The following is a 15,756-nucleotide window of genomic DNA, read 5'->3' on the forward strand; positions in this document are numbered from 1 at the left end:
TGAAGGGTGTTTGCCGTGGTGGCAGAACATCTCTCCTCCCCCTCCTCTCTCTCTCTCTCTCTCTCTCTCTCTCTCTCTCTCTCTCACCCTCTTCCTCCCCCATCCCTTGCCTCCCTTTCTCCTAAAATGGGACACTGGGAGGTGAGTATAATCAGGATTACTCTGCACAAACCAGCCCTACACACACAGACATGCACATGCACACACCCCTAAACAAAGAAATCCATGTGCATGTATTCACCCACATACACAATCGTGATGATGGGTTGTGCATGCACACACACATACACATACACACACATACGTACGAGCGCGCACATATATACAGAGTTGCAGTGATGAGAATATCTCGCCCACCAGAGGTTTTCAAACATGCAGAGCTGCAGATATTCACATCTCCTGAAGGCGGAACAACACAACTGCAGTGTCCATAGAAAAGAGCAGTTGGGGTGGAAAAGGGATGGGGCGGGTGAGGAGGGGGTGAGGAGCAGAGAGCCTGTAAAAATGCAAAGGGAGGAGAGGAGACAGAGTCCGGATAGACAGTGAGGGTCAGGCAGAATAGATGGCAGAGAAAATGAAAGAATGAATAAAACAAGAGAGAAGAAATTAGAAACGGACATCGCTGTGGGCCAGACAGAAAAGGCTGCTGGAGTCAAGTGCACAAAGATAGAGTCAGAGGAGGAAGAGGAGCAGGTAATGTGATGGGAAGGCTGTCGGTGATGATGATGTTGAAGGCACAAAAAGAATGATCTCCCCCGACCATAACCTACCACGTCTCCATCCATTAGGCAGGCTGGAGCTGCAGCCCATATCCTGTGGCCAACCACAGGCCCCTCGCACTGTACAACACTGCTATTAGTGTCGGTCAACCATTAGACAAAATGATGAGATGAAACACATCAGGGGATGAAAAGACTTTTCAGTGGTTCTGTCAGTAATGGAAAGCATCCTTTCTACTCCAGTGGCTGGTGGACGTTTTCTCCAACGAAGCGTTGTGAAAAAGACTGACCCAAACGTATTTTTTGCCAACTCTTGTGCATTCTGACATGATCTATCTTACAGTATATCACTCAGCATACTGTAGAGTCATTTGCAGGGGTGTGTGGCTTTGAAGACATACTGTTAAATAGTCAGAAGTAATGAGTTATACTTTTTGGCTGGACTGGGAAAGTAGAGCCAGCCCTACAAATGCATTTGTCCGTGACTGAGTAAGTGTTTAACCATTGGTCAAGGCAGTTGAGTCTTATCGCTTCGCTGGCCAATGAATTTTCAAAAATTAATCTGCACAAAAAGTTATTACGTCACCAAGGGGCATACCGCCTGGAGGCGTTTGCTCCGTGAAGCGCTGCCCGCTTCCCTTATGTTCCCAACTGGGCTGTCCAGATAGAGCGCCCCGCGGCGTGGCGCTCCACGGCCGAATGGCTGCATGTCTGAAGGCCCGCAGCGGGCAGATGGGGACAGATGGTTGTTTGATGAAAAAAAAGAAAGTCATCAGTCTTTTTATAGAAAAATCATAATGTAAGTAGAGAGAAGTCAACTGTAAGCTTCTTGGTGATGAACATCCAAATCTCAGTAGAGAAAAGTTTGTCATACAGAACCGTCTGAGAAGTCGTCCTTGGTAACTGTTTGGAAAATGGCCGGCACTTCTTCAAAATACTTAGCAGGTGATTGGAAGAACCATCCATCCCAGGCTCATTTCAACCAATCAGATCAACTAACCATATGATTGAAAACGTTTGGTGCTGGCCTTTGCTTTTCTTTCAATGAAATATACCTTCAAGTTCTGATATGAGCGATGCTATAACAGCATCTAGCTAACCGCTTAGGAAGCCGCTGAACGAGCAGTCGGCTCTTCGCTGTCGTCTCATCCAAACCACAGCCGTATAGCTGCCAGGAGCTCCTTATAGGATGCTGATTGGTCGGAACCAAACCACTGTGGTTCGGCCACAAACACATAGCTTGGAGCCTGAGCCAAGATCCAGCTGCCTCGCAAGGTAAGCAAACAGAAACTAAGCTAGAGTTAAGGCTTAAGTTTAAGAAGTTTATTTACTTTACAGTTAACTTTTAAATTCTGGACCAGTTTCGAATAAATTGTGTGACAATAAGTGCATTGTGTTTTTTTTCCCCCCAATTGCGCTGATAAAGTGTTTCTGAATTGGCAACGCTTAAATTCGCACCTCTGACTGGCTTCTCCTCCAGAGCGATTGCTACTGAGGCTTATGGGTATTGTAATATTTAGAAGCATTAGTCATGCCAAGTGGAAAGAAAGAAACATGACTTCTCAGAAACAAAAGCTGAAATCACTGAAATTTGTGGCCAGAATATAAACTTTGTTAAATTTTCAAGGACACTCATGTATCTCTGTGGTTGATTGAGGATATCTTAGAAAACGCTGAAATAGGAATCAATAGGTAATATAGACAAAATCCTCTATCACGGATCAATATATATATATATTGTGACAAAGTAATGTTTCTGGAAAATCTATAGAAATTGTTCAGAAAGTAATGTATGTTGTTTGGCAAAGCCAGTGAATTAAATGACTAAAATATTGAGATAGTTTAATGATACTGATCTTAAAATCTAATGAAAATCCATAAAATTGCCATAAAACCGTCCTGCTCATTGATTTGCAACATGGCCCGTGGTAACGTAACACACCCAGCGATATTAAAGGGACATCCAACACCATAAAGAAAATCTTCCATACTGCCTTACCAGTATATATCACATTACCCACCATGCACATTGGCAACCCGTCTCTGCATCCTTATCCAGTGTTTGAGAAATGAAATTATTATGCTACTAACAGCTCTGAGTCTGGTTGGTGCTTTGGGTCGAATACTGTTTCATTCATCAAGGTCCTGTTTTCTATTTACGGCACAGAGCACATCAGCAGATTAGGAAGAATCAAAGAAAGCTGATTCTATTGTCACAGAGGGAACAGGGGACGTCATAGTACACAGATCTCGGTAAGAGAAAAGTTTACACAAACCGGGACAGGCACAGGCGGCCACACACGCTGCGAGGCTCGCCCTCGAGGTGTACTTTATGTGGTAATGTGCTTTAGATTGGGGCTGTGTGTGCAGAGATGATGGGCCGGGGAACAGATGGACAGGAGTCTATTCCCTGGGCTACCAGCCTTCTGCTTACCACACAGCCCTGCCAACTCCACAATCCTCATCCATCTCCTCCACTTCTACACCCCCCTCCACTACTCCTCTGACATTTCATCTCTATTGTTTCACGCCATCCTGTTGTGTTATCAAGTCATCCCCACCTACTCGCCCTCCATCGCACTCCTTCTCACCTCCCCCCTCCACCTCTTCCTCCCTCGTTCCTCCTCTTCCTCAGTGTCCCCTGGCAGAAATAGGTTGTCTGCCAAACGGAGGCCTAATCCCCTGATTTTTCTTCATGTAGTAACAGCCCGTGCAGCCATCCCTCTATTCCTTCGTCCTTTCCTGCTGTGCTGGGCGAACGGCCAGCTCTCAGATCCCAGGCTTGCAGCCACATGCTGCAACTTTACTTCATCGCATGTTGGAGCAGCACATTAGATAAGTTTCCCTCCAAGGAGGCAGGGTACATTAGATTAACACCCTGTAGCTGGGAAGCGCAGTGATTACAGCAAACTGGGATGCTAAAACACCCTTCAGCTTGCACGCTCGCTGGCCCTGTCTGCGGCCAGATCACGCTCGGTCGCACTCGAGAGGGACTATAAAAAGAACAGTTGACTGCAGCCTGCTGTGGAGGCAGGGTGTGGCATGGCTCTATTGTCACATCGACTACTGACAGCACAGGGAACTGGGGACGACGGCTGAAATCAGGTGTGTGCACGTGAGAGGAAAGCACCACTCAAGTGGAAAAGGATGGAGATAGGTGTGTGTGTGTGCGTTTTTTTGTGTGACTCACCTCTGATAATGGCCAGCTTTGCAGTGACGGACACCTCTCCTTCACTGTTGCGTGCCACACACTCGTAGATGTTCTCATCTCGGGGTGCTCTGAGCGGTTGGATCCTCAGCACAGCACCTGCACCTTCATCAAACTCTACGGTCTGAACAGCCACAGGACAAGACAAATCAGCCGCAGCACAGCAAGCACATGGATTATTATTGTCTTGTTTATCATTAACTTAGCATCGTCTTCTTTTAGAGCAATAATGTGATAACAAGAGTTTAACACTTTATCGATCTCCTGAAGGAAATTCCTTTGTTTTTACTTGCCCTCGCTTCCACGAGGTCAGGCTCAGCTCGCCTTCCTGGAGCTGGGAGGGATTCAGTGTCTCACACAAAGACACTTCAGCAGGGTAGATACTTACAATCATGTGGGGGGGGGGGGGGGGGGGGGGGGGGGTTGAATGTGGGTTCTCTGGTTGAGATCTCTAACTATGAGGTCATATTACCGCACTGATACACAATCAGGCCTCTAAAGGGATTGAGCTGCAGGCATTAAGAGCTCTGTGGAGAAGCCTGCTGAACAGCATGTAGCTTCGGGACAGCAGTATGTGCATTCGATAGAAAATAAATCATTATGCAATGTGCTTCATTTTTCTTCTTACATGCGAGTTTGCTCTGAATTCCTGTTGCATTACTTTGTCGTCAATGATTACATTTTATACTTTCTACTCAATAAGGCAACCTATAGTTGAAATGAGCAAAAATGTATATTTTAATGCTGAAGTTAAGCGGGGAGTTAATTAGCTTAGCTTAGCATAAAGACTGAAAGCAGGGCGGAAACAGCTAACTTGGCCCAAATTTTAAAAATCCACCTAGCAGCACCTCGTATTTATTATTTACTCATTTTTTACACATAATATCTGGCTTATATCTGACTGCCAATAAATAGTTTCAACAACCTTACAGAATAAACAAATGAACTATAACTTGTAATTGAGCTTCAAAGATGCAGGTAGGTGGATTATATTGTTACCTTTGGACAAAATCAGGCTAGCTGTTTCTCCCTGCTACCAGTCTTTATTCTTTATGCTAAGCTAAGCTAATCAACTCTCAGTACGAAAGAGAAAAGTGAATTTCACAAAAAGTTTAACTGCTCATTTAAGAAACAAGGTTATAGCAGATCTAAAATCAAAAACAGAATATTAACAATTTATATGTAAAGCCATATCTAATTTAGCAAGAATAAATATTGCAATAAACAGCATAAGCTAGTAAGTATATTATATCGTATACGTTCAAATATTAACAGATCTTTATGGCTTTGTATTTCTCATGCTGCTACAGTGGGAGGTAACCATTGAGCACTGTGACAACCACCTCGATACGCTGGGAGTTGACCTTCTTGCCCTTCTTGTTCCAGTAGACGACAGGCTTGGGACTGCCACTGGCCTGGCAAACAAATGATGCAACACCCCCTGACACTCCGATCTGGTCCGTGGGAATCTTGGTGAACTTTGGGGGAGCTGAGAGACGGAAAAAGAGGGGGGGGGGAGAGGAGTTCATAAATAAAGAGCACAAACATGAAAATTGATAGTTACGCCCAGAGGACATCAAAGTGACTCTGCAACCAGCAACAACCCCCCGCTGACCACGCCCCGTTTCGCTGTCAGCGACTGGTCGGGCTGACTTGTGCCTCTGACGGCTGTGTGTTGTGCTTACTTCCTGGGTATCATCTAGAGGACGTGCTGAAGGACTTCCTGTGGGTCATAAATAAAAGATGGGGTTGGGCTTCAGAGGAACATCTCTCTCTCTCTCTCTCTCTCTCTCTCTGTCTGTCTCTCTCTCTTTCCCTGCTTCCTCCAGGGCAGGCTACCCTGGTACTGCAGGCAGCACAGGCTGTCATGACACAAGAGTGTTTCACAGGTAGGAGAAGTGTTGGCTGCAAATTCACGGCATATAATTGGTTTAAGTGTATTAATACCAGAGGTGTCATTTTGTGCCTGCACTATAAAGGCTTTGCACTCGCAGATTCTGTTGATGTTAACGAACGCAATGAATCCACCGACATTAGTCGTGTTAATTTTCCAGCTTTGGCCTCGGGGGGGGGGGAGAACAATCAGAGCTGTTGTGATGTGCGACGCACAAATGCAGCAGCTGCCCTCTGTAAGAAAATAGCAATTTCCCAAGTCTGATATTGAGCCAACAGTACTGAACCTATATTTTTCCGCTGTGGCTGAGTCAGATCAATCAAACAACTTCATGCACCCACCCACCCCGTGCTATCTGTCTGTGGCCTGTTGCCATGGCGCCCAGCTTAACTCCTCCTCAGTGCTATCCATCAGGGTGAAGTCAGGATGACCCTTACCATAGCAACCTGGATCCCTCCTCCCACTTCCCCTGAGTCTCGGTGGGTGAGGTCCTACTGTGTTGATTCACTTCTGCTCTGAAGACAGAGCATGATGTTCTGATGCGAATCTGTTCAGAACAAAACGACATCTACTGCGTGTCTGTCCAGAGAGGAGAGAGTTAGCATCCTATGTTGCTCTTCTTGACGATTCTTTCATTGTTTTTTCTGTTAAAACATGTTTTTTTCTCTCATTTGAATCAAAGGTCTAATGTACAATGTAAAGATTGTAAAGCCCCTTGAGGTAAACTGTGATATTGGACTATATAGGCCTGAATAAAACTGAGGTGACGGAGCAGGAACAGAAGAAAAACTGCATATCAAAAGATCGCTACCAGTTTCTAAAGAACTGTTTGCACGACTTCTCACTTCTGCTAACTTCGCTGGCTAACTGCCACACAGGGCGCTTTCCAGTTTCACTACAATGCCTTGACAGTAACTGAAATAATGGCATGTCAAAAGACTGCTCCTGCGCCTGCCGCACTGTGTTGTGCCTCTGAAAGAAGCGCTCTGAATGTCAGGAATAAAGTGGTTTCATTTTATGCTTGCCATAATCCTCAACAGGAAGAAGCAAAAAGCTGGTTCAGTATAGTCAATCAGAGCAAAATTTATGCCCACCATTTTGAGTCTGAAGAGCAGGATATTTCCTGCCTGTTAGGCTCTCAAAAAAGGCACACACAGAGCGTTGAGCAAATTGCCCTTTTACCCTGCCAACAATATGAGTACGTGGATGTTCAGAAGTCCAAAAAATGTCATGGCTGAGGAACGATCTTCTCCTGGCTATGGGATTATAAATGATTTTCTTCTTGCTTCTTAGGGGCCTCTACATGGGTTTCAGTGGCTTTATGTTGAGTCCAAAACTGTGGTTTCTTAAATGCGCTTCAACACCAATCCTCGTGCAAAACCGACCCCACTGGCGATGTTACTACTTAAGCCTCTTGTGAAAGCCAGGGAAAAGCCCTGCAAGGCACTGGCTCCGGACGGATTTGCACTCAACAGAGACTTGCTATGATGGGATGGTTCTAGAAACCTGTCTGGAAAATGAGAGACTAATGAGGAGCTCTGTCTCTTTAATCGCAGGTTTCACTCTGCTGCACCGGCCCAGGCGGGTCTGCCATTGATCTACCACTGGTTGGATTTTAATGAAACACCTTTGTAACCTGCAATCATCTGACTGACTGACTGACTGACTACTGCTGTGCTGAGATATGCCTGGGACCGGCAGGTAAAGCGTAATAATGTAGTCGGCACGTCATGTGAACAAAAAAGGTATTCTGAGGTGAGTCTGCTTCAAGTCGCACTATTACCAAGAAAGTTAAATTTGGCCTTTTAAAAATGTTCCTTTCGGGAAAATATTGTTCCTCCTGGTAAAATGTTGCGCTGCCCACTGCCTTAAAGAAACATTTCTCAACAGTATTAAGTGCAACCAGCTGTGGTCTGACAAGCCTTTGAGCCACTTTTAATAATGCATCCCTTCCTGTTTGTGTGTCTTTGCTGTCAAGTCTGTTTGCCTCTCAAAGACAAATGTGTGCAGCAAAAATGGTTCTGCGATACAAAGACGATGAGGGAGTGTGCTGTGCAGTTGCAGGAGGTATTTTATTACTGACTTCATTTGCATTATTTTGTTTGAAAGTTAAATGTGGATCATGTTCTGTGAGGGGAGACGTTAAACGTGTTTTGCATAAAAATTCAAAATAGTAATGGAAAAGTGTCATTAGCAAAAAAGGAGGATGTAATTTGAGACATGCAGGGCAGATAAACAAATCTCACCGGTAGGACTGAATGTTACCTTTTATCTGATTAATTCATCATTTTCCTTCACAAGTTAAGTGATTTTAAACTACATTTGAATTATTGTTAGTAGGAGTCTTTAAGAAAAAGTGGTTTTCCTTGTTAGGTGACCCTGTTGTGTTCACAAATAAGTCATTACCTTTGGGTAATTAAGAGTTCTGTGTGACTTTGCAGCCAACTTTAGCCAAACACCTGCAGTCTGAGACGTTCCCATTTGTTGTGAGCACAAATCAATCAACAGTTAAGAATAAACTTCCCTGTTTACAATTAGTGAACATTTTTGGTTTAATTGTTTGGAGGTGGTTCAGTTTCAAACCTTTAAATACGCTTCTTCAGTCTAATTTACAAGTTCTGCACTACATCCTGTTAAAACTCAGTGGATGCGCTGTAGGTGGTCCGAAGGCAGAGAGCTTCAATCCCACAACATTTCAACCGAATGCCGTGTGTTGTGTAATTCTCGCTCTTCAGTGGATATAAAAATATTTCTGTTGTGACGTTGGTCCTATCAAAGGATCACGGCCTCATACTGGTTATACAAATGGAAAATAGAAAATACTTTTGAGTAGATTTTCCATTTCCTGAGAAGATCTATCTGCATCTTTAGCCTGTATTCGCTTTCCAAAAAATCAGCTTGGTTATATTTTCAGAGCAGTGACAGCTGTGTGTGTGTCTGTGTGTGTGTGTGTGAGAGTGTGTGTGTGGGTGTATGTGTGTGGATCACAGAGGCATAAAATCTGTGGAAATGTTGTAATCAAGGAGATGATGAGGAACATGCTGATGGGACCTCCCGGCTTATCAAAACACATTAACAACGCCACAGTCCATAGATGATGTACTAACAGGCGCGCACACGCACACGCACACACACACAAGGACGAGCATACACACACACACACACACACACACACACACATATTCACACCTTTGTATATCACATTTACTGCCGACAATATATCAGCTGTCATTCAAGTGAGAGACAGAAAGGTATAGCCAGCGAGCTATATCTAGATGACTGACAGATAGATAGACAGATACTCTCACTGTACAAAGTGTGGTTGAAAATAAGCTATCTATCCAGCTAGGTAACGCTAGCTAACTGTTAGCTACACCAATAAAGCTTATTTGGATTTGAATTGAATTGATATATAGAAAGATTGAAAGAAACTCTAACATTTGTGGTTCGAATATATTGAAAAGTACATTATCAATGTACAAAATGTGGTTGAAAATGAGCTTTTCACACCACGCCGGACAGCTAGGTACTGCTAGAAAGATAGCGGGCAGCCAGATAGATAACTAAGTTTTATTTAATTTGAATTGAATTAATAGATAGATAGAAAGGAAGAGAAACTCCGGCATTTGTGGTTCAAATATATTGAAAAGTACATTATCAATGTAGAAAACGTGGTTGAAAATTAGCTTTTCACACCTAGCCAGATAGCTAGGTAATGCTAGCGAGCTAGGTAGCTAAGCAGCCCCCCAGCCAGATAGATAGATAGATAGATAGATAGATAGATTCAAAATAAACTTTTAACAGCTAGCCAGACAGCTAAGTAATGCTAGCTAGCTACATATCTAGGTAGACAGACAGACAGACAGACAGACAGACAGACAGATAGTCATACCTGGCGGTCCACACACGCTGCTCAAAGGGCTGGTTAGCAGGATAACGAGGGGCAGCAGCAGACACAGGGGAGAGGAGCTAAGGCGGAGCCCCAGGATAGGCCTCCTGGACTGGGCTAGAACTCCAACCGTCCTGGGCAGAGGCATGGTACCACCTTGGGTTTGGTCGGAGACGACGGAGATTCGAGTCGGGCTTCACTCAACAGGGGTAGGCACTCTGCAGACACAGACCAAAAAGACATGAAGGTCAGCTGAGTCGAGCGAAAGCCATATTTCCTCAATCTGTGATTCATCGTTCTGCATTTAGAGCGACGGCGGAAATGCCAGCGCGCCATGAGGGGAGAAGGAAAAGCATACAATAATTCATGCAGATGTAGAGAGAACATCCTCATGAAGAAAATTAAAGACAAATTCATGCTAATGCAGGATTAGGTCTTTTGATTTCGCCAGAGCACTTCTGACTTGGGATTAACAGCTCAGGCAGGCCAGCGCTGACTGAACTAATACCAGAACAATAGAGCCACTGCTCAACAACTAAGACAAGAAACAGACCGAAAATAGTTTTCGGCGTACTGCTTCTGTATTAATAAGTCTCCTTTTCTAGTGAGCCGTGAAATGAGCTGCAATGATACATTTTTAGGAGTTTTTTTTCCCCCTCTCAGACGCCCTAATAATTTCATTTCACTTTAGCTCTGGCCTAATTCCTTCTTAGCGCTCAGTATTTTACTGTTCTGGTGGCACATAAAAGTGTTAATGCAATAATACACCCGGAGTGTGCCGCAGTAATGGAAAACACTTAAACAAAGAGGATTGAAGGGGTCAGTAGGAATGCAGGAAAATTCAATAACAGCAAATGTATCAGGAACGGCTGCTTTAATAGATGTCCCCCCTCTTGTTAATCCGTAGCCTTGGGGGGTGGGGGGGTGGGGATCTCCGGGAGTATTTTATTTGCTCTCTTTCCGCACACAAACACACGCGCACATCTGGAAGTCTGGACATAATTCGGCCCCGTCTGCTTTACAGAGATTTAGACAAGCTGCAGCAGAAGCTCCTCGGTCTGAGAGTCAATATCTCCTACGGTCCTATCGAGCTCCCGACCCCCGATGTGTCAGAACGCAGGTGGGGAGGCTAAATGAGAAAGGAGCCTTTGTTAACCTGACATATATCACCACACGTACGCTTCAAGCACCAGCGCGGGATAACATATATGCTCCAGGGGAGACGTAAAATGTTCCTCACAGGTGAAGGGCCACATTGTGATCGGCACATAAATATGCACGCCCAGAAGCAAGCCTTCACCCTGACACCACCCATTACAAGGGCAGAAACGGAGAGGCAGAGATTAGGGCCGACCCTTAACCGCCTTTACTAAACGAAAGAGGCATTTCTGGTGAGTTACATATTCAAAGACTCCTCCAACCACTTATTGAGCTAATGACCTGCTCAAACACATTACTGTCTGCCAGTTCCTATGCTATAAATAGCTCATCTGAAAACATGGCTGTCTATCTGATACAGGGCCCCGCTTTTTTTTTTTTTTTTTTTTGCTTTTTTTTCGCGCCGCTCTGCCCTCGTCTTATCTGACGCCGCGTAATAGACGTCGAATAGAAAAGCTTTCAGCGTCCCCTTTTCAATTGAACAATGCGATAAGAGAAATCAGATCAGCGCTCATTCAGGCACCATTGGCAGCATGTTAAGTAAATTCTCCTCTTACGGAAACTCAATTTGCTGCCGTTAATCTAACTAGGAATACTGCTCTGCGTGGAGCCACGCGGCCGCTGCAACATTAGGTGCTCCTCGTATGTTGCAGCGTCTGCCCTCCTCTGCCCTGTGTGGTAGGATTTGCCTGGGCCCTTCATATCTCTCCCTGACCTCGGTCTAACCCTATCTATCACTCTCAGTTCATCCACCCCTCCCTGTTGTCTCTCACCTGCTGACAAAGCCCTCTCTCCTCCACCTCCGCCGCAGTCGCTCACCCTCCACCTAATCCTTAATCTTACCCTCGTCTCACTCCTCTATTAGTCGGCGTATTCCTGAAATCTCTTCTTCTGCTTTCATCCCCCCCTCCATCCTCCTCACCTCCCTAGTTAACCTCTCCTCTCTTGGCGCCGTCTCCTCCCCGGCGCCCCTATCATTCATCTGCTTCTCTTTTCTATACGCACTCTAACCCCGCTTGTATCCGAAATCCTCTTCCTCTCCGCAGCTGCCCTGCACCGGCTGCTCCAGCTGTTGTTGGTCCATTGACACAGTTCAAACAAAGGGGCTTAGAGCATCCTACAGCTGTGAATGTCGAGGGAGCGAGCCAAAAACGGATACACGGGACGCAGCGGCGGACCGGGGCACGTCTGCGCTTGCGATGATGGTATTTAAATGGGTTTTCAAAGAAAAACACCCTTCCTCTCTGGACGGGTAGATAGCGGCCTGTCGCAGAGGCAGAATTAAAAGGTGTGAGCATTGTGAGCGTGAATATTCTCATGACTCAGGCCTACCTACAGTCTGTACAGCCCCCTCACTGATACAGACAACCTGCTCTCCCTGATCATCTGGCTCAGCATCCACGGAGAAGACAGCAGGAGGTTGGTCTGATTACCTTTTCAGCGCGACAACACAGATGGTCAGCCAGGCAGATAGATTGATGGGGATACATGTGCTGTTTATTGCGGGAGAGCAGATAATGACACCATAGCTCAGGTGGTGAAATGTACACCGGTTATTGTGCTCCATCAGGCTGATGAAATAACATTGTTTAGGTGGCATCCAACCTGCCCCTGCTCCGTCGGGGCCCTGGGAAGATGACATGTTTTGTTTTTCTCACCACGACCGACTCCACCTCCTCCCCCTTTTACCCCTTACCCATGATGCCTTTCACCACAAGTGGGTTGAGATGGTCTCACAAGGCCTGTCTCCATGACAACCAGCTAGGAGCGCTCCATAGAAAGACCAGATCTGTTTCCTGCGGCACCCAATGCTAGCTGGGAGATGGCACACCTGATAGGACGCTATGTGTGTGTTTTTTTTTTTCCTCCCTCTACATCCCTCGCTCTCTTTCTTTAATTCGGATCCAGCGCTGTGAGCAAATGCTGCGTATGTGTTGTGACGCTTGGGGGAACCTGGTTCAGCAGAAAAAAGAGATCATAAAACTTTCTTTTTCATTTATATTTTAAGGGGGGAACACGATGGAAGGAAAAGAAAAAAAAAGAAATCCATCCCTGCGCAATGCACCACAACGCTTTTCAGGGGTGAATAACAATATTACATCCACCGTCATTTGTCCTCTTTCGCATTTTTTTTCCCCAATGACTCTGAATTTGTAGGGTACACTTATATTTTTCAGCGTGACAATAACCCCATCTTGAATTATGCATGGCTTTGTTCGCCAGCTTTGGCGAGGAAAAGTTTTGTCGTGGAAACTTTTTTTTTACGAAGGAGGGGCTGGGACTGATATTACCTCACGTTTCCTCTGACCCCCGGACCCCGTGGGCACATAACACTCACAGGGCTACACACACACACACACACACACACACACACACACACAGACACACACACAAACAAACACAAACATGGCAGATGGCAAAGCATCATGGGGGAGATTGGCACTCACTCTCTCACACTTCCTTCTCTCTCTCTTAAACACACAGCCCACAGACACACAAATATGCAGACACACATGCATGAGCACACACACACACACACACACACACACATTCAGGAGGATCAGAGGCACAGGATGAAGCACGGCTTACTGCAGGCATGAGCTGCACCACCCTGGTTACATTTTTAGCTGTGGAAATAAACTATCTGAGGCTCCTCTCTAACAAGAAAACACACCTGTCACTCAAATACGGAGATTCTTTGCCCTGAATATCAATGAATCCTGAGACTCGGGTGCCTCAGCTGAAGTCTCTATCAGTCTGTCCTAATGCAGCAGGATGCCGGAATCGGGAATGCGGTCGCCCCACACGACACAAAACAGGGTTATTAAGGGTGGTATTGACAAATAGCAACGACATTCCCATCCAGGAGCAACAATTCTCCGTCACCGGTCTGAAGCTACGAACAATGTTGGCGCTTGAGTTTGAAAATCACAGCGGCGAGAGGGAATATGAGTCATGGAAACAGCGAGCCCACTCCAAACCCGTGGGTACGGAAGGAAAGCCCATATTTGTAATTATCTATCAGGCGTTGCGTCTTCATGAACAGGCAGTGTGCTGCTGAAACTCAATCGATTGGATCAGAAAACACTGTCACTGACGTGGACTGACGTTACCATCGTTTATTTATCCTGATTATTTTACCTATTGAATCTGACGAATTTTTTTCACTTCTTGTCATTTTAAATTCAATATTTTTAAGGGGTTTGACTAAAAAAAGACATCAGTCTGGTCTGTGGTAAATTATGATTTTAATTTCTTATTTTTAATTGGTGATTGCTAAAACAAAGCTAAGGGTGAATGTACTAATTATCCACTAAATTATTAATTAACCTAAAAAAAAGTAGCTTAATCGAAAATCAAATGATTGAAGCGAACATTAGGTGTATTTTCTTGAGAAATAATGCATGTCTCCATTCTTAGATGTGTCTGTTTTGAACCTTCTCTGAGGCTTTTTCAGTGGTATTATTTGTTCTTTGTACTGTTTCATCTGTTGGCTCATTGTGCATTAATCTCTATGCTGCAGTGTTTGCCAGCTCTGCATTAAAATAAAGGAGTTGTGTTGAACAGAAAAGAGAAAATAGAATAATGGTTTGATGACACCTTATTAATTAATCCTTTTTTTAAAAATATTTTTTCTTCTTCTCTGGATTAAGGGGAGGACCTACAGGTTAAAACACCATATTTAATGCACTGGTCTACTTTGTTTAGTTACAGTGGCGGACTCAGGATGTTTTAGGGGCCGGGGTGGAGAAAATAAAAAAGCCCCCCAGGTCCCCCAGGTCCAGATTTCTACTCTATACAATGCAACTGAGTGCATATTTAATTAGATAACATAATTAGCATATTCAAAAATAAAATATCAGAAAACTTGTAGTACGAACATCAATTTTCTGACTGTGAGTATCAACCGGTGAAGTTTCACGGTGATATCTTAGTTAAAAACTGTCCCGTCTCCCCTTAAATGGACAGCAGGTGGTAGGTGAGAACTTGTATTTGGTAATTTCTTTCAATTGAAGGATTTCCATATCGATCTATGTTCACATCTGTTCCTTCTCTCCCTTTGATGAGAACATATGTAGGTATTCAGCTGCGTTCTCTGTTTGAGTCCTTTCAACTCCTCCGGTGGGAGTTCTTCCTTTCATACGTTCATACGTGATCTTCAGAAAAACCAGCAGGATTTTCTCATTATTATGAAATAAAGATATCATAAAAATAGCTTTCTTGGGATCGTGAGAAAAATGAATTAAAAAAATAATAATAATGATATCCACCCACATCCTCTCTGTGGCTGTCTCTGGCAGGGAGCGTGAGCTTTGCTCGAGGCCACAATTTAATTAAGTGATCACCTGCAGCTAACTGAGGTAGAGGACACGTGCGCTAAGCGTTTAAAGACGGTAGAATGGAAAACTTAAACTAACGTAATTGTGTACAATTACCTCAACTCTACACTTAAACATTCTTCATTTTAGTCACATTTGCAGCAACTTCTGACCGTTTAAAGGTGCAATGTGTAAGATTCGGCCAGCTGTCTAATTCACATTCATATACAAAAAGGGGGCAGCATGCCACCAGAGTAACCACTATGTGCTGCTGCTAACTGTAGCTGCTGTTAGCCAGTTAGCTCGGTTTGCCATGCATCTAGTTGTCTGGACTTTGAGCTCAGAGCACCAGGGGAGTGTTGGTGTTTACACTGCCAGCACAGGAGCTTTGGACCGGACAGGTCGGGGCTCGCTGGCTCGCATGCTGACTCTGCAGTACAATACGTAGATGTCATGACGTCTTCTAGTTTGAAATTTTTTCAATGTTTTCAACTAAAAATCTCACACAGTGCACCTTTAATAGTAACAAGGAGTGAAGAACATCCATAGACGTCAGCGGCACACTGACA

General features: G+C 44.6%; 1 protein-coding gene across 1 annotated transcript in view; it reads right to left on the minus strand.

Annotated features, from left to right (window-relative positions):
- The window catches only part of LOC141017074 (receptor-type tyrosine-protein phosphatase S-like), a 56,687-nt gene extending 46,829 nt beyond the window's left edge, over positions 1 to 9,858 (minus strand). The window contains exons 1-3 of the mRNA XM_073491692.1: positions 9,714 to 9,858; positions 5,271 to 5,416; positions 3,910 to 4,051 (exon numbers count right to left, since the gene is read on the minus strand). Coding sequence (XP_073347793.1) covers positions 3,910 to 4,051; positions 5,271 to 5,416; positions 9,714 to 9,858 — 433 coding nt within the window. The remainder of the gene's footprint in view (positions 1 to 3,909; positions 4,052 to 5,270; positions 5,417 to 9,713) is intronic.
- Between the last annotated feature and the right edge of the window lie 5,898 nt (positions 9,859 to 15,756).

Source organism: Pagrus major, chromosome 21, assembly GCF_040436345.1.
Source record: "Pagrus major chromosome 21, Pma_NU_1.0".
NCBI lineage: Eukaryota > Metazoa > Chordata > Actinopteri > Spariformes > Sparidae > Pagrus > Pagrus major.